The following is a 19,918-nucleotide window of genomic DNA, read 5'->3' on the forward strand; positions in this document are numbered from 1 at the left end:
ATGAGACTGATATCAGCAAAAAGTAAATCAAGCCTGAGAAAATAAGATTTTAAAGGCCTGTAGGAGTTGGTAGACAGTTACTGTCTACAGGGAACCATATCATTATCTTTATGCATATTTGTTCAGCTCAGAAGAAAAGTGTGAAATACAACAACCTAAAATTTTAATAGGAAAAAAATCATGTTTATAAGAAAGTGTCAAATGTTACAAAGAAAAGACCACATTTAATGGAAGGTTTCAAGTTTCAAGACAAGTCAAAAGAATACCATAAAATAAAATTTGAAATATAATTTCCCTAAAATATGGACAAAAGTTCTAAATTCATGAGCAATGTCATGTCTAATACATTTAAATTTACTCAGGTATGGGAGATGACATTGTTCGCTTTCAGCTACCAGCAGATCTGTGTTCAATTTTTCATTCCATTATCTATTTTCTGTGTGACCTATGCACAATTCTTAGAGTTGGTTTTGGTGTCTGATAATTTATTTAAACAAAGTGATAAATATATGCCTTCTTTGTCAATGTAAGAGGTGATATCAGAATGAATTGGTAATATTCATAAGGAATATTGGCTTATGAATTCTCTTGAATACAAACATTCCATTATTACTGTCACTTAAAATCACTAGTTAAGGTCAAGTTTTTTTAGAAAGGTAACTTGTGTTATTTTTCAATAGTGTTTGTCGACGAGGAATGTTCAATTGCACATATTATCCATGCCCAGCAATGTGCACAATATATGGGGACCGACATTATTATTCTTTTGATGGACTAGAATATGACTATATCAGTGATTGCCAGGTATTTTTGCTAAAGGTAGGTTGCAGTAACACATTTTTTATGCATTTGTGTAAAGACAATGTAAAAACATGTATGCTGGTCCCTGATATATCAAATTCACGTGCTATTTATAAAACCTATAAAACAATAATATATATTTTCAACTTGTATTTTAGGTTCAGGGAGTACATGTGAAGGTTTGTTATTGTGGGTAAATTACATGTTACTGGGGTTTGGTGTACAAAGGATTTCATCATCCAGGTGCCCACCTCCCACCCTCCACCCTTAAGTAGGCCCCAGTGTCTATTGTTCCCCTCTTTGTGTCCAGATGTAGTCAAAGTTTAGCCCCCACTTATAAGTGAGAACATGAGGTATTTGGTTTTCTGTTCCTGTGTTAATTCACTTAGGATAATGGTCTCCAGCTGCATCCATTTTGCTGCAAAAGACATTTCTTTCTTAGGGCTGCATGGTATTCCATGGTGTATATGTACCACATTTTCTTTATGCATTCCACTATTGCTGGGCATCTAGGTTGATTCCATGTGTTTGCTATTGTGAATAGTGCTGCAGTAAATGTACGCATGCATATGTCTTTATGGTAGAACAATTTATATTCCTTTGGGTATATATACAATAATGGAATTTCTGGGTTGAATGATAATTCTGTTTTAAGTTCTTTGAGAAATTGCCACACTGCTTTCTACGTTGCCTAAACTAATTTACCTTCTCACCAGCAGTGTATAAGTGTTTCCTTCTCTTTGCAACCTTACCAACATCTGTTGTTTTTTCACTTTTTAATAATAGCCATTTTGACTGGTGTGAGATGATATCGCATTGTGGTTTTGATTTGCATTTCTCTAATGATTAATGATGTTGAGCGTTTTTTTATATGCTCATTGGCTGCATGTATGTATTTTTTAGAGATGTGTCTGTTCATGTCCTTTGCCAATTTCTAATGAAGTTGTTTCATGCTTATTAAGTCCCTTAGAGATTCTGGTTATTAGGCATTTGTAGGGTGCATGATATGCAAATATTGTCTCCCATTCTGTAGGTTTTCTGTTTATTTGTTGATATATCTTTGGCTGTGCTGAAGCTCTTTAGTTTAATTAGGCCCCACTTGTTAATTTTTGTTTTTGTTCCAATTGCTTTAGGTGTCTTTGTTATAAAATCTTTGAGAAGGCCTACATCCAGAATAGTATTCTCTAGGTTTTCTTCTAGGATTTTTGTAATCGTAGGTCTTAGATTTAAGTCTTTAATCCATCTTTGGTTGAATTTTATATATATTAAAAGGAAATGTTTGTTTCAATCTTCTGCATAGGGCTAGCCAGTTATCCCAGCAGCATTTTGTGGATGATGAGTTCTTTCCTCGCTGCTTATTATTGTTGACTACGTCAAAGATCAGATGGTTGTAGATACATGGCTGTATTTCTGGGTTCTCTAACCTGTTCCATTGTGTCATTTTTGTGCCAGTACCATGCTGTTTTGCTTGTTGTAGCCTCGTAGTTTAGTTTGAAGTTGGGTAGTTTGACGCTTCCAGCCTTGTTTTTTTTTTTTTTTTGGCTTAGGATTGCTTTGGCTAGTACAACTCCTTTTGGATTCCATATGAATTTTAGAATAGTTTTTTTTCTAATTCTGTGAAAAATGACATTGGTAATCTGTTAGGAAAGGCATTGAACTTGTAGATTGCTTTGGGAAGTTTGACTATTTTAACAATATCAATTCTTCCTATCCATGAGCATGAAATATGTTTTCATTTTTTTTGTTGTTTTGATTTCTTTCAGAAGTGTTTTGTAATTCTTGTTGTAGTGATCTTTCACTTTCCTGTTTAGCTGTATACCTAGGTATTTTTGTATGTGTATATGACTATTGTGAATGGAATTGGAATCTTGATTTTGCTCTTGGCTTGACTATTATTGGCGTATAGAAATGCTGCTAATTTTTAGGCAAGAAGAAGAAATAAAGGGTATTTAGTTAGGAAAAGAGGAAGTCAAATTGTCTCTATTTGCAGACAACATGATTTTACATTTAGAAGACCCCATCATCTCAGCCCAAAATCTCCTTAAACTGATAAGCAACTTTAGCAAAGTCTCAGGATACAAAATCAATGTGCAGAAATCACAAGCATTCCTATACACCAATAACAGACTAAACAGAGAGCCAAATCATGGGTGAACTCCGACTCACAATTGCTACAAAGAGAATAAAATACCTAGGAATATAACTAACGAAGGATGTAACAAAGAAAATAAAATACCTAGGAATATAACTAACAAAAGATGTTCTCCTTCAAGGAGAACTACAAATCACTGATCAAGGAAATCAGAGAGGACACAAACAGATGGAAAAACATTCCATGCTCAAGGTTAGGAAGAATTGATATCATGAAAATGGCCATACTGCCCAAAGTATGTAGTAAAATAGATTCAGTGCTATCCCCATCAACCTGCCTATGACCCTCTTCACAGAACTGGAAAAAACCACCTTCAACTTCATATGGAACCATAAGAGAGAGCCCACATAGCCAAGACAATCCTAAGTAAAAAGAACAAAACTGGAGGCATCATGCTACCTGACTTCAAACTATACTACAAGGCTACAGTAATCAAAACAGCATGGTACTGGTACCCAAACAGAGATATAAACCAATGGAACAGAACAGAGGTCTCGGAAGCAATGCCACACGTCTACAACCATCTGATCTTTGACAAACCTGACAAAAACAAGAAATGGCGAAAGAATTCTCAGATAATAATGGTGTTGGGAAAACTGGCTAGCCGTGTGCAGAAAGCTGAAGCTGGACCCCTTCCTCACACTTAAGCTAAAATTAACTCCAGAGGGGTTAAAGATTTAGACATAAGCCCTAACACCATAAAAACCCTAGAAGAAAACCTGGGCAATACCATTCAGGACATAGGCATAGGCAAGGACTTTATTACTAAAATACCAAAAGCAATGGCAACAAAAGCCAAAATAGACTAAACTTAAGAGTGTCTGCACAACAAAGGAAACAATCATTAGGGTGAACTGGCAAGCAGCAAAATGGGAAAAAAGTTTTGCAATCTACCCATCTGACAAAGGGCTAATATCCAGAATCTATAAAGAACTAAGGCAGATTTACAAGAAAAAAACAAATCCATTCAAAATTGGGCAAAGGATATGAACAGTTTTCAAAAGAAGACATATATGAGGCCTAAAAACATGAAAAAATACTCATCATCACTGGTCATTAGAGAAATGCAAATCAAAACTACAATTAGATACCATCTCACACCAGTTAGAATGGTGATCATTAAAAATCTGGAGACAACAGATGCTGGAGAGGATGTGGAGAAATAGGAACAGTTTTACACTGTTGGTGGGAGTGTAAATTAGTTCAACCATTGTGGAAGACAGTGTGGTGATTCATCAAGGATCCGGAAATAGAAATTCCAATTGATCTAGCAATCTCATTACTGGATATATACCCAAAGGATTATAAATTGTTCTATTATAGACACATGCTCATGTACATTCATTGTGAGGCTGTTTGCAATAGGAAAGACATGGAACCAACCTGAATGCCCAATGATAGACTGGACAAAGAAAATGCAGGACATATATGCCATGGAATACTATGCAGCCATAAAAAACAATGAGTTTGTTTCCTTTGTAGGGACATGGATGAATCTGGAAACCATCATTCTCAGCAAACTGACACAAGAACAGAAAAACAAACACTGCATGTTCTCAGTCATAGGCAGGTGTTGAACAAGAGAACACATGGGCACAGAGAGGGGAACATCACACACTGGGTGTGTTGGGGCATGGGGGGCTAGGGGAGGGACAGTGGTGGGCAGGGAGGTTGGGGAGGGATAACATTGGGAGAAATGCCAGATGTAGGTGATGGGGGGATGGAGACAGCAATCCACCATGATATGTGTGTACCTATGTAACAATCCTGCAAGATCTGCACATGTACCCTGGAACTTAAAGTACAATTATAAAAAAAGAAAAGAAATTCTGCTTATTTTTGTACATTGGTTTTGTCTCCTGAAACTTTACTGAAGTTGTTTATCAGTTCTAGGAGTCTTTGGGCAGAGACCATGGGGTTTTCCGGGTCTAGAATCATTGTCTGTGAAGAGAGATACTTTGACTTTCTGTTTTTATTTGGATGCCCTTTCTTTCTTTTGCCTGATTGCTTTGGCTAAGTCTTCTAGTACTGTGTTGAATAAGAGTGATGAGAGTGGGCATCCTTGTCTTGTTCCACTTCTCAGTGGGATTGGGTCCAGCTTTTGCCCATTTGGAATGATGTTGGCTATGGGTTTATCATAGATGGCTATTAATATTTTGAGATATGTTCCTCTGGTGCCCAATTTTTAGAGGGTTTTTAATATGAAGGGATATTGAATTTTATCAAAACCTTTTCCTGCATCTGTTGAGATGATCATGTGGTTTTTGTTTTTAGTAGTGTTTATGTGATGACTCACCTTTATTCATTTGTATATGTTGAACTAACCTATCATTCCAGAAATAAAGTCTACTTGATTGTGGTGGATTAGCTTTTTGATGTGCTGCTGGATTCAGTTTGCTAGTATTTTGTTGAGTATTTTTGTGTCTATGTTAGTCAGGAATATTGGCCTGAAGTTTTCTTTTTTCACTGTGTCTCTGCCAGGTTTTGGTATTTTCTTAACTCATTCATAACTTTTACTATTTATAAGTAATGGGCTAGTTCTTAAACTTTTGTGCCTCTGTTCCTTCATCTATAAGATATGAAAAATAATTGTGAAATAGTTCTGATGATTAAATAAGATAAATATATATAAAAGGCTTAGACAGTGTTTGATATAAAGTGAGTGTTCAATAAATGTCAGCCATTTTTATTGTTACTAACTTGATTTGGTGAGTATAAATGTAACACATCAAACCATAATTGGGTTATACATTTTTTATGGTTTGACAATAAAAAGATATTATGCTCAATTCTAGAAATGCAATTTTGTTGATATGCTTTGATAAACTCCAGGCTTTATATATCTGATAAAATCCTTAAAATTTCTTATCTTGAATGCATTTCAATTACCTGTATATTTAAATTTTAGACATTAATGATCACAGAATTACATTTCTAAATAAAAGAATATGAGCTTTAGAAAGAAGTCACACAAGAATAAACAAAATTACATATTTTTCCTCCAGCAAACTAACCTCTGATTAATGCATTTTTTTCTGGATATGATTTTTATGTTATTAGAAGTTTGTGTGTGATTTTGTTATTTAAGTCTAAGTCAAAAAAACAGACTATCTTCCATTTTATATTAGTTCTGTTATATAAAAAATGAATAGTAAAATCTAATAGCCATTTAAACTTAAGCAGGGCTTTTGCTTATATTTTATATCATTGCATTTTCCTATTGGTACTTGTCTTGGCTTCCTTTATGAAAGATTTTAAGTTTCTTAAAGAATAAATACCTGAGAATGGATTTGACAGTCATATAATTATAGTGGATGGCAAGTTACCTATCGGGTATTTTTTTTTTTTTTTGTCTTGTGTTGTCTGAATTGTTTTTGGAGCTTAAGGAAGGCACATTAATGAATATACATTCTCTGAGTTTCTTCTTTGAATAAGCCTGTTTTAGCAAACAATTTTATATTAGAATCCTTTCATCCCCTGAGGTTTAGAGTATAAGTTTAGAGGCTTAGAAAAGTAGATAGCAATTTAGGAATTTGAAAACATAAACAAATATACTTCATTCCCAAAATGTATCAGCAGATTTGATTTTATATCAAATCCTCATTTTCCTTGATATTTCGGTGCCTCTGACATTCCTTTAAGTTACCTCCACCCTTGACTTTCTGGATATTATGAGTCTTTCCATCTCTTTCTGGTTTTGTTTTTGTCTTGTGTTGCCTTTTCCTCTTGCGTAAGCCCCCACCAAAGATGACTGAGTTGGCTCCTTTAGAGCAAGGATCAAGTCTTTCTCGTTATTGTTTCACAAGGGAGAAGAATATACTGGGAACATAGTTTTTCACTGCATGTTAACTGAACTGGACATCTTTTTGTGGCTTTCTACCCCTTTCTCCTAGTGCTTGGTGTGTTCATCCACTTCTAAAATCTTAATCCACACCTACACACTGATGAGTTCCAAATTGATATGTACAGCTCTGAGCCTCAATTTCTTGACAATATTTCTGATTCAAGTTCATCCTCACCGTAACATACTATTTCTTTCTATTTATCTTTCTAAGACTCAGATTGTTATCATGTCATTGCTTATTAAGAACTACAGGGATTTCCAGTGGCTTCCTGTAGCTTCCAATAGCCTCAAAAAGTGAAATCTCCTATGCTAGTCTTTCAAACGGTTCTGTCAACTCCATCCCTCATTTATGTCTTTTCTCATTGTGCTCTCTGTATCTGATTTCCTCTGCTCCCTCAAAGTCATATTTTCAGCTCACAATGATCTGTCTGTTCTTGTATCCCACTGTGTTTATAGTAATCATGTAAAAATTAGGCAGCTCATTATATTCTGATTATTCTTCTGAATTCATCTAGATTGTATATCATTTTATGTCAGAACTATGTGGTACACTTCTTCTGAGTTCCTCATAGGAACTAGCACAATTTTGGCTGAATTATGAAGCTAAAAAATTACTTGTTTAAATTTTTCAACAGTCTTCATTAGAGAACAGAGACCACAAGCTTAAACATATTTTTTTAGTTCTAGCAATCTAACACTTGTGATAAATGCATATGCCACCTTTCCATGTCAAGTATTTAGAGCAGCACTTCTTAAACCTTAGTGTGCATGTACATCACCTAGGGATATTGTTAAAATATAAATTCTGTTTTCATAGAATTGCAGTAGGGTTTTGGGTTCTGCCTTTTCTTTTCTTAAAATTATACTTTAAGTTCTGAGATACATGTGCAGAACATGCAGCTTTGTTGCATAGGTATACATGTGCCATGGTGGTTTGCTGCACCCATCAACCTGTCATATAAGTTTTAAGCCCCACATGCATTAGGTATTTGTTCTGATGCTTTCCTTCCCCTTTTCCCCCAGCCCCTGACAGGCCCCAGTGTGTGATGAGGTTCCCTTCCCTGTGTCCATGTGTTCTCACTGGTGAACTCCCATTTATGAGTCAGAACATGCAGTGTTTGGTTTTCTGTTCCTGCATTAATTTGCTGGGAATGATGGTATCCAGCTTCATCCATTTTCCTACAAAAAATAAGAACTCATTCTTTTTTATGGCTGCATAGTATTCCATGGTGTATATGTACCACATTTTCTTTATCCAGTCTATCACTGAAAGGCATTTGGGTTGGGTTCAAGTCTTTGCTATTGTGAATAGTGCTACAGTAAACATATATGTGCATATGTCTTTATAGTAGAATTATTTATAATCCTTTGAGTATATATGTAGTAATGGGATTGCTGGGTCAAATGGTATTTCTGGTTCTAGATCCTTGGAGAATCAGCACACTGTTCTTCCCCAGTGGTTGAACTAATTTAACTCCCACCGAACAGTGTAAAAGCATTCCTATTTCTCCACATCCTCTCCAGTATCTGTTGTTTCTTGACTTCTTATTGTGGTTTTGATTTGCATTTCTCTAATGACCAGTGATGATGAGCATTTTGTCATATGTTTGTTGGGCACATAGTGTCTTCTTTTGAAAAGTGTCTGTTTATATCCTTTGCCCACTTTTTGATGGGGTTGTTTGTTTTTTTCTTGTATATTTGTTTAAGTTCTTTGTAGAGTCAGGATATTAGCCCTTTGTCAGATGGATAGATTGCAAAATTTTTCTCCCATTCTGTAGGTTGCCTATTCACTCTGATGCTAGTTTGAGCTCTTTAGTTTAATTAGATCCCATTTGTCAATTTTGGCTTTTGTTGCAATTGCTTTTGATGTTTTAGTCATGAAGTCTTTGCCCATGGCTATGTCCTGAATAGCATTGCATATGTTTTCTTTTATAGTTTTTATGGTTTTAGGTAATGTTTAAATCTTCAATCTAGCTTGGGTTGATTTTCATATAAGGTTTAAGGAAAGGGTCCCGTTTCAGTTTTCTGCATGTGGCTAGCCAGTTTTCCCAACACCCTTTATTAAATAGGGAATCCTTTCCCCATTGCTTGTTGCTTGTTTTCATCAGATTTGTCAAAGATCAGGTGGTTGTAGATGTGTGGTGTCATTTCTGAGTCATCTGTTCTGTTCCATTGGTCTATGTATCTGTTTTGGTATCAGTGCCATGCTGTTTTGGTTGCTGTAGCCTTGTAGTATAGTTTGAAGTCAGGTAGCATGATGTCTCTAGCTTTCTTCTTTTTGCTTAGGATTGTCTTGGCTATATGGGTTCTTTTTTGATCCCATATGAAATTTAAAGTCGTTTTTTCTAATTCTTTGAAGAAAGTCAGTGTTAGCTTGATGGGGATAGCACTGAATCTATAAATTACTTCGGGGAGTATGGCCATTTTCATGATATCGATTCTTCCTATTGATGAGCATGGAATGTTTTTCCATTTGTTTGGGTCCTCTCTGATTTCCTTGAGCAGTGGTTTGTAAATTGTATTCCTAGGTAGTTTATTTTCTTTGAATCAGTTGTGAACAGGAGTTCACTCATGATTTGGCTCTCTGTCTATTATTGGTGTATAGGAATGCTTTTGATTTTTGCACATTGATTTTATATCCTGAGACTTTGCTAAAGTTGCTTATCAGCTTAAGAAGTTCTTGGGCTGAAAGGATGGAGTTTTCTAAATATACAATCACGTCATCTGCATGAAAATTTGACTTCCTCTCTTTCTATTTGAATACCTTTATTTCTTTCTCTTGCCTGATTGCCCTGTCCAGAACTTCCAAAACTATGTTAAATAGAAGTGGTGAGAGAGGGCATCCTTGTCTTGTGACAGTTTTCAAAGGGAATTCATCCAGCTTTTGCCCATTCCATATAATACTGGCTATGTGTTTGCCATAAATAGGTCTTATTATTTTGAGATATGTTTCATCAATACCTAGTTTACTGAGTGTTTTTAGCATGAAGGGATGTTGGATTTTATTGAAGGTCTTTTCTGCATCTCTTGAGATAATCATGTGATTTTGTTCATTGGTTCTGTTTATACGATGGATTACATTTATTGATTTGTATATGGTGAGCCAGCCTTGCATCCCAGGGATGAAGCTGACTTGATGGTGGTGGATAAGCTTTTTGATGTGCTGCTTGATTTGGTTTGCCAATATTTTATTGAGGAGTTTTACACTGATGTTCATCAGGGATATTGGCCTGAAATTTTCTTATTTTGTTTTTTCTCTGCCAGGTTTTGGAGTCAGGATGATGCTGTCCTTATAAAATGAGTTAGGGAGGAGTCCCTTTTTTTCTATTGTTTGGGATAGTTTTAGAAGGAATGGTACCAACTCCTCTTTGTACCTCTGGTGGAATTCAGCTGTGAATCTATCTGGTCCTGGGCTTTTTTTTGGTTGGTTGGCTATTAATTACGACCTTAATTTCAGATCTTGTTATTTGTCTATTCAGGGATTCAACTTCTTCCTGGTTTAGCCTTGGGAGGGTGTATGTGTTCAAGAATTTATCCATTGCTTCTAGGTTCTCTAGTTTATTTACGTAGAGGTGTTTAAAGTGTTCTCTGATGGTAGTTTGTATTTCTGTGGGATCAGTGGTGATGTTCCCTTTATCGTTTTTTATTGTGGCCATTTGATTCTTCTCTCTTTTCTTCTTTATTAGGCTGGCTAGTGATCTATCTATTTTGTTAATGTTCTCAAAAAACCATCTCCTGGATTCATTGATTTTTTTGAAGGATTTTTTTTTTGTCTCTATCTCCCTCAATTCTGCTCTGATTTTAGTTATTTCTTGTCTTCTGCTAGCTTTTGAATTTGTTTGCTCTTGCTTCTCTAGTTCCTTTAATTGTCATGTTAGGGTGTCAGTTTTAGATCTTCACCACTTTCTCATGTGGGTATTCAGTGCTATATATTTTCCTTTAAACACTGCTTTAGCTGTGTCCCAGAGATTCTGGTATATTGTGTCTTTATTCTCATTGGTTTCAAAGAACTTCATTATTTCTGTTTTAATTTCATTATTTGTCCAGTAGTCATTCAGGAGCATTTCATTCAGTTTCTATGTAGTTGTGCAGTTTTGAAAGAGTTTCTTAATCCTGAGTTCTAATTTGATTGCACTGTGAATTGAGAGACTGTTTGTTATGATTTTCATTCTATTGCATTTGTTGAGGAGTGTTTTACTTCCACTTATGTGGTTGATTTTAGAATAAGTGCTATGTGGTGCTGAGAAGAATGGATATTTATTGATTTGGGGTGGAGAGTTCTGTAGATATCTATTAGGTCTGCTTGGTCCAGAGCTGAGTTCAAGTTCTGAATATCCTTATTAATTTTCTGTTTTGTTTATCTGTCATTAATTTTGACAGTGGGGTGTTAAAGTCTCCTACTATTATTATGTGGGAGTCTAAGTCTCTTTGTAGGCCTCTAAGAACTTGCTTTATGAATCTGGGTGCTCCTGTGTTAGGTGCATATATATTTAGGTGAGTTAGCTCTTCTTGCATTAATCTGTTTATCAATTATGTAATACCCTTCTTTGTCTTTTTTGATTATTGTTGTTTTAAAGTCTGTTTTATCAGAGACTAGGATTGCAACCTCTGCTTCTCTTTTTCTTTTTTTCTTATTTTGCTTTCCATTTGCTTGGTAAATCTTCCTCCTCCCTTTGTTTTGAGACTATGTGTGTCTTTGCACAGGATATGGGTCTCCTGAATACAGCACATGATGGGTCTTGACTCTTTATCCAATTTGCCAGTCTGTTTTTTTTATTGGGGCATTTCACCCATTTATATTTAAGGTTAATATTGTTATGTATGAATTCGATCTTGTCATCATGATGCTAGCTAGTTATTTTGCATATTAGTTGATGCAGTTTCTTCATTGTGTCATTGGTCTTTATATTTTGGTATGTTTTTGCAGTGGCTGATACCAGTTTTTCTTTTCCATATTTAGTGCTTCTTTCAGGAGCTCTTGTAAGGCAGGCCTGGTAGTGACAAATCCCTCAGCATTTGCTTGTCTGTAAAGGATTTTATTTCTGTTTTGCTTATAAAGCTTAGTTTGGCTGAATATGAAAGTCCGGGTTGAAAATTATTTTCTTTTAGAATGTTGAATATTGGTCCCCACTCTCTTCTGGCTTGTAGGGGTTCTGCAGAGAGATCCACGTTTGTCTAATGGGCTTCCCTTTGAATATAACCTGATCTTTCTCATTGGCTGCCCTTAACATTTTTTTATTTGTTTCAACCTTGGGGAGTCTGATGATTATGTGTCTTGGGGTTGCTCTTCTTGGGAACTATCTTAGTGGTTGGTGTTCTGTGTATTTCCTGAATTTGAATGTTGGCTTGTCTTGCTGGTTGGGGAAGTTCTCCTGGATAATATCCTGAAGTGCATTTTCCAACTTAGTTTCATTCTCCCTGTCACTTTTAGCTACAGCAATCAATCGTAGGTTTGATCTTTTCACATAGTCCCATATTTCTTAGAGGCCTTGTTTGTTCCTTTTCATTCTTTTTTCTCTTATCTTGGCTTCCCACTTTATTACATTAAGTTGATCTTTAATCTCATATCCTTTCTTCTGCTTGATTGATTTGGCTATTGATATTTGTGTATGCTTTGCAAAGTTCTCGTGCTGTGTTTTTCAGTGTCATCAGGTCATTTATGTTCTTCTCTAAACTGCTTATTCTAGTGAGCAGTTTCTGTAACCTTTTATCAAGGTTTCTGAGCTTCCTTGCTTAGGTTAAACATATTCCTCTAGCTCAGAAGAGTTTGTCACTACCCACCTTCTGAAGCCTCCTTCTATCAGTTTGTCAAACTCATCCTCTCTCCAGTTTGTGCCCTTATCTGAAAGGAGTCATTTGGAAGAGAATAGGCATTCTGGCTTTTGGAATTTTTGGCATTTTTGTGCTGGTTTTTCCTCAGCTTCATGGATTTATCTACCTTTGATCTTTGATGCTGATGGCTTTTGGATGGGGTTTTTGTGTGGGCATCCTTTTTGTTAATGTTGATGTTATTACTTTCTTTTTGTTAGTTTTCTTTCTAAAACTCAGGCTCCTCTTCTGTAAGTCTGCTGGAGTTTGCTGGAGGTCCATTCTAGACCCTGCTTGCCTGTGTATCACCAGCAAAGGCTGCAGAACAGCAAAGATTACTGCCTGCTCCTTCCTGTGGAAGCTTCATTACAGAGGGTCAACCGACAGATGCCAACTGGAGCTCTCCTGTATGATGTGTTTGTCAACCCTTGCTGGGAGGTGCCACCAGTCAGGAGGCACAGGGGTCAGGGACCCATTTTAAGAGGCAGGTGTTCCTTAGCTGAGCTTGAGCACTGTGCTGGGAGATCTGCTGCTTGCTTACAGAGCCAGCAGGCAGGAATGTTTAAGTCTGCTGAAGCTGTGCCCACAGCCACCCCTTCCCCCAGGTACTCTGTTCCACAGAGATGGGAGTTTTATTTGTAAGCCCCTTACTGGATTGCTGTCTTTCTTTCAGAGATGTTATGCCCAGTGAGGAGGAATCTAGAGAGGTAGTCTGACCACAGCTGCTTTGCCACACTGCAGTGAGTTCCACCCAGTCCAAACTTCCCAGTGGTTTCCTTAACACTGTCTACTCAAGCCTCAATAATGGCAGATGCCCCTCCCCACACCAAGCTCAGTCATCCCAGGAGAGATTGGAAAACTGTCTACTCAAACCTCAGTAATGGCAGATGCCCCTCCCCACACCAAGCTCAATCATCCCAGGAGGACTTCAGACTGCTGTGCTGGCAGTGACAATTTCAAGCCAGTGGTTCTTAGCTTGCTGGGCTCCATGGTAGTGGGACCCACTGAGTGAGACAACTTGGCTCCCTGACTTCACTTTCCAGGGAAGTGAACAGTTTTGTCTCTCTGAGGTTCCAGGCACCTCTGGGGTACAAAAAGAACCTCCTGCAGGTAGCTCAGAGTCTGCACAAACTGCCATCCAGTTTGGCTTAAAACTCAGGGCCCTGGTATTATAGTCCCTGGTATTATAGGCACACAAGGGAATCTCCTGGTCCACAGGTTATAAAAACTATGGGAAAAACATAGTATCTGGGCTGTATACCACAGTTTCTCATGCCTTCCCTTGGCTAAGGGAAGGAGTTCCCTGGCCTTTTGCATTTCCTGGGTGTGGTAATGCCCTACCCCGCTTCTCCTTGCCCTCTGTGGGCTGCACTCACTGTCTAACCAGTCCTAATGAGATGAACCAGGTACCTAGGTTAGAAATGCAGACATAGTCCACCTTCTGTGTGGTTTCACTGGGAGCTGCAGACTGGAGCTGTTCCTATTTGGCCATCTTGCCAAATCTCCTGGGTTCTGCCTTTTCAATAAGCTACTAGATAGTGCTGATGCTCCATGTCTACGAACCATATGTTAAGTAGGAAGGATGTAGAACATTTTACTTTCTTAAAAAACATGATTTAAATATTTTGGAAATTATTCTCTTCTGCATTGTCAAATTTAAGTCACATTTGGGAAAAATTCAGTTTCTATGACAATATCATGTAAAACATGGCATGTTCCCATTGGATATGTCATTTCTGTTAAAGAGTTTGTTTATGGTGTCATTTAAGTAGTACGAGATTCTGCAAAAGTTTATTTTTCATGTTGTACATGGAAAAAATATTTGCACATTTCTACCAAAAGCATTAAAAACCTTGTTTTTATTTTTATTTTTTTATGTGAAAACCAAATAGAAGGGATATAAACAGTCAAAGCAAGAAAGCAAATTTGGAACACCTCGTGCACTTTAGGAACATGTTGAGCCTCAGGGTGCACCAAATGCACAAATTAATTAACGAAAATGAAAGTACCAGTTTTCACCCATCAAATCAGCACATGTTCACTTTTGTGGTGGTGGTTAGTGTTGGTGACAGTGCAGTGGCACAGCTTATCTGTGGGTGGCTGGTGGAAGTGTGGGTCAGCTCTGCATCAGTGGAAATCAATTTGGCCATGCTTACCATGAACACTCTCTTCTGTTGCTTTGACCCAACAATTCCCCTTCTAGAAAAAGAAAAATATTACAAAGAAACCAGAAAGTCACATTTATGTAACTCTCATCACAGTATAATTTATGATAAGGAAAAAACCTGAAACAACCCACTTTTATAACAACAGAGATGCTAAACTAAATATAGTGACCCAGGTTATAAATCAGCAGTGTTTCGGAGAAAAAATAATCCCAAAAACGTTGTGTATCATCATCTCTACAAATGTTTTCCAGTGTATGGTGGTGATCTTCATTCACATTATTAGATTTATTTAATGAAACAATGTTAGGGGCCTATCAAATATAAAGCATGCCAGTAAAGACATAGCTACTATATATACTTCATATTAAGACAGATTTGGCTAAGAAAATTCTAAGGTTTTGGTGGCGGGGACAATGTCATTTTGCAGAATACTGGGCATTTGGTGAACTCAGTAACTGCTTATTAGTATTTCTTCTGTTACCCTCATTTTCTTTTATAGTAGAGAAAATGTAGTATTTATCATTGTAGTTTCTAATAGTGATTGTGCAGAAAATATTTCAAGTAGACTATTTGTCTTAACTCTGAGTCCTGGCAAGCGGAAAGTATATTCTTGTATTTGAGGCTGAGTGATTATTGCAATATTTCTTTATTGCTGCAATCTAACGATGCCAGTCCATTTTATACGAAAGAGTGTTAAGGTTTGGCATTTAGCCTATGTAACCTGAATTCCTGTATTTCTCTTAATTTGTAACTATATTCTTCTGCTAAAATAAATCCATCATGTTCAGTTTCAAATTTTAAGTAGATTACCTACATGTATATGAGGAAACATGTCACAGGAAATGTTATTCCAGTTCTTTAACAGCAATGAAATTTGGATCACGAGTTCAGTGTCTGGATGAAAATCTATCATCGGGGATAATTTAGTAAGCATAAGACACAAAGAGTATTAAGATTCTAAATTTTGAAGTTCTAGAATTGCATATGCCATTTTTGAATATTTTAGAAACATTTTATTATTTTATAGTGTTATTTTAAAAAGAAACTTTGTTTGCAATCAGTAGACTTCAGAACTAGACTTTATTTGAATTTAATTTGGTAACTTGAAGAAAGCTTACTTTAATAATTAATTATAATTATACTAGTACATTTTTGATACTGTAATGGGTAATCTTATAAAAATTAATAAAACTAGAATTAGGTCCCGAAAATGTTTAAGGACAAATTGAATGCAACCCATATGATAAATGGAAAAACATTTTATATGACTGAAACAGATAATTATTGCATATTAGAGACAAACTAGGGATTTGCTAGTGCAACATAATTTCCATCATCTTGAAGTATAATCATGCTAGGCAGTAAATTTTTCAGTGCTTGAATTTTTTTTCTGCTTCAGTTTTTCTTTAGTAATATTTTGCTAACTCTGTCTGCTAAGATTTTCCATGACCAAGCCTTCCTTTTTCTAGAAGAATCAGTATTTCTTCTGAGAAGGATAGGATGGCTGCCAGCACCATTCATTTACTTGTTGCTTTCTTAGTGGCAGGAACTAACTCCTTGAATAGCAGATTTAATTCATCCTTCCTTGACAACTCGCTCTCTTTCCTCTTGTGTTGATTACAAATTCCAGGCTTTATCTTTGTTAGTTGTAACACCTTTCATCTGGTGACACTTACTTTCAATTTCTTTGGGTCCTGAGAAGGATCTATTAATCTACTTCATAAAAATTTCTCTATTTTCCAACTGGACTTTAAAAAATTAACACCTACTCAGTTTGATTTTTAAAAATATTGTGTAACTTGATCCTTATATTGAAACAGATACTAAAGTTTGTTTTCTCATCTCTGTATTATGTGGTTTTAAATGTAACCCAGGTCTAGGTACAGAGTAAGCACTTACCATAACTTGGTTGAACCGTACTTATTAAACTTTGAAAATTCAGGTTTTCTTATATTTTATTCATTTTGGAGTCTGTTTGCTCTTTACTATAAATAGCACATGGTATAGCACATTATGTTTTAAGTATATTAACACAAATTTAGAACCAAAGTAATAATTGTATTTCCTGAGGTAAATTTCTTGAGGTAAAGGCTCAGTTTAGGAGAAAAAAACAGATGAAAAACTGAACAGCATTATGACCTGTGCTATAAATGTAAAGAAACTAGATATCTTCAGCAAAAATGGGAAATACAGTATTTCAAAACCTGGATTTCAGAGCCAAACTCTAGTTCCATGAATCTATGACAAACTCCAATTGCTGCTGGTTTCTTCCTATGATTTATTCTAGATTAGGTTTTTAAACATTGTCTTAAGGTAATATTTCAAATGTTCACTGTCTCCTTAAGCCTCTGAAAATCTTCTAATTTTGTCACTCTCAAATTCCTATACCTGGCATGATTTTTTTGCATCGGTATTTCTTGTGTGCTTTCTACGTATCAGGCCCTATACGGAGAAGTGAAGATACAATGATAAGCAAAAATAAACATAGGCCTTATTTCATTTGTACCTTAGGCAGGTGGAGGAGAGTTATTTAATTACAACATTTATTTAAAATTGCAACTATAAACATAACCATGACCTAAATGCAAAATCCAGTTATATTTTTTAAATTTTTGTCTCCTCTTTTTTCTTGGAGTCGCTTTTGTCTTGTCTTCTGTAATTCTACTGATTCTGGCCTTTTGTCTTGGATCACGACTGAGTCTCTTGTGGCAGTTGCTGTCTCCCAGAGTATCTTAAAACATTGGGCTTCACAGTTTTCGTATTTCCATGTCTTACTCATCACAAAACTTTTTTTTTTTTTTTTTAAGATTGTTTTATTTATTTATTTATTTATTATTCTTTTTTTTTTTTTTTTTTTTTTAATTTTTTATTGGATTATAGGTTTTGGGGTACATGAGCAGAGCATGCAAGACAGTTGCATAGGTACACACATGGCAGTGTGCTTTGCTTTTCTTCTCCCCTTCACCCACATTTGGCATTTCTCCCCAGGCTATCCCTCCCCACCTCCCCCTCCCACTGGCCCTCCCCTTTTCCCCCCAATAGACCCCAGTGTTTAGTACTCCCCTTTCTGTGTCCATGTGTTCTCATTTTTCATCACCCACCTATGAGTGAGAATATGCGGTGTTTCATTTTCTGTTCTTGTGTCAGTTTGCTGAGGATGATGTTTTCCAGATTCATCCATGTCCCTACAAATGACACGAACTCATCATTTCTGATTGCTGCATAATATTCCATGGTGTATATGTGCCACATTTTTCCAATCCAGTCTATTATCAATGGGCATTTGGGTTGATTCCAGGTCTTTGCTATTGTAAACAGTGCTGCAATGAACATTCGTGTACATGTGTCCTTATAGTAGAACGATTTATAGTCTTTTGGATATATACCCAGTAATGGGATTGCTGGGTCAAATGGAATTTCTATTTCTAAGGCCTTGAGGAATCGCCACACTGTCTTCCACAATGGTTGAACTAATTTACACTCCCACCAACAGTGTAAAAGTGTTCCTTTTTCTCCACATCCTCTCCAGCATCTGTTGTCTCCAGATTTTTTAATGATCACCATTCTAACTGGCGTGAGATGGTATCTCAATGTGGTTTTGATTTGCATCTCTCTGATGACCAGTGACGATGAGCACTTTTTCATATGATTGTTGGCCTCATATATGTCTTCTTTCGTAAAGTATCTGTTCATATCCTTTGCCCACTTTTGAATGGGCTTGTTTGTTTTTTTTCCTGTAAATCTGCTTGAGTTGTTTGTAAATTCTGGATATCAGCCCTTTGTCAGATGGGTAGACTGCAAAAATTTTTTCCCATTCTGTTGGTTGCCGATCCACTCTAGTGACTGTTTCTTTTGCCGTGCAGAAGCTGTGGAGTTTCATTAGGTCCCATTTGTCTATTTTGGCTTTTGTTGCCAATGCTTTTGGTGTTTTGTTCATGAAGTCCTTGCCTACTCCTATGTCCTGGATAGTTTTGCCTAGATTTCCTTCTAGGGTTTTTATGGTGCCAGGTCTTATGTTTAAGTCTTTAATCCATCTGGAGTTAATTTTAGTGTAAGGTGTCAGGAAGGGGTCCAGTTTCTGCTTTCTGCACATGGCTAGCCAGTTTTCCCAACACCATTTGTTAAACATGGAATCCTTGCCCCATTGCTTGTTTTTGTCAGGTTTATCAAAGATTGTATAGTTGTATGTATGTTGTGTTGCCTCCAGTGCCTCTGTTTTGTTCCATTGGTCTATATCTCTGTTTTGGTACCAGTACCATGCTGTTTTGATTACTGTAGCCTTGTAGTATAGTTTGAAATCCGGTAGTGTGATGCCCCCCGCTGTGTTCTTTTTGCTTAGAATTGACTTGGCTATGCGGGCTCTCTTTTGGTTCCATATGAAGTTCATGGTGGTTTTTTCCAGTTCTGTGAAGAAAGTCAATGGTAGCTTGATGGGGATAGCGTTGATTCTGTAAATTACTTTGGGCAGTATAGCCATTTTCACGATATTAATTCTTCCTAACCATGAACATGGAATGTTTCTCCATCTGTTTGTGTCCTCTCTGATTTCGTTGAGCAGTGGTTTGTAGTTCTCCTTGAAGAGGTCCCTTACGTTCCTTGTGAGTTGTATTCCAAGGTATTTTATTCTTTTTGTAGCAATTGTGAATGGCAGTTCGCTCTTGATTTGGCTTTCTTTAAGTCTGTTATTGGTGTAGATGAATGCTTGTGATTTTTGCACATTGATTTTCTATCCTGAGACTTTGCTGAAGTTGTTTATCAGTTTCAGGAGTTTTTGGGCTGAGGCGATGGGGTCTTCTAGGTATACTATCATGTCGTCTGCAAATAGAGACAATTTGGCTTCCACCTTTCCTATTTGAATACCCTTTATTTCTTTTTCTTGCCTGATTGCTCTGGCTAGAACTTCCAGTACTATATTGAATAGGAGTGGTGAGAGAGGGCATCCTTGTCTAGTACCAGATTTCAAAGGGAATGCTTCCAGTTTTTGCCCATTCAGTATGATATTGGCTGTTGGTTTGTCATAAATAGCTTTTATTACTTTGAGATACGTTCCACCGATACCGAGTTTATTGAGGGTTTTTAGCATAAAGGGCTGTTGAATTTTGTCAAATGCCTTCTCTGCGTCAATTGAGATAATCATGTGGTTTT

At 36.5% G+C, this 19,918-nt stretch overlaps 1 protein-coding gene across 5 annotated transcripts in view; it reads left to right on the forward strand.

Annotated features, from left to right (window-relative positions):
* The window catches only part of OTOGL (otogelin like), a 207,807-nt gene that overhangs the window by 89,814 nt on the left and 98,075 nt on the right, over window positions 1-19,918 (forward strand). For all 5 annotated transcript variants that reach the window (XM_035257116.3, XM_078336974.1, XM_078336976.1 and 2 more), the window contains one exon: window positions 681-819. In XM_035257116.3, the coding sequence (XP_035113007.2) occupies window positions 681-819 (139 nt within the window). The remainder of the gene's footprint in view (window positions 1-680; window positions 820-19,918) is intronic.

Source organism: Callithrix jacchus, chromosome 9 (assembly GCF_049354715.1).
Source record: "Callithrix jacchus isolate 240 chromosome 9, calJac240_pri, whole genome shotgun sequence".
Taxonomy (NCBI): Eukaryota; Metazoa; Chordata; class Mammalia; order Primates; family Cebidae; genus Callithrix; species Callithrix jacchus.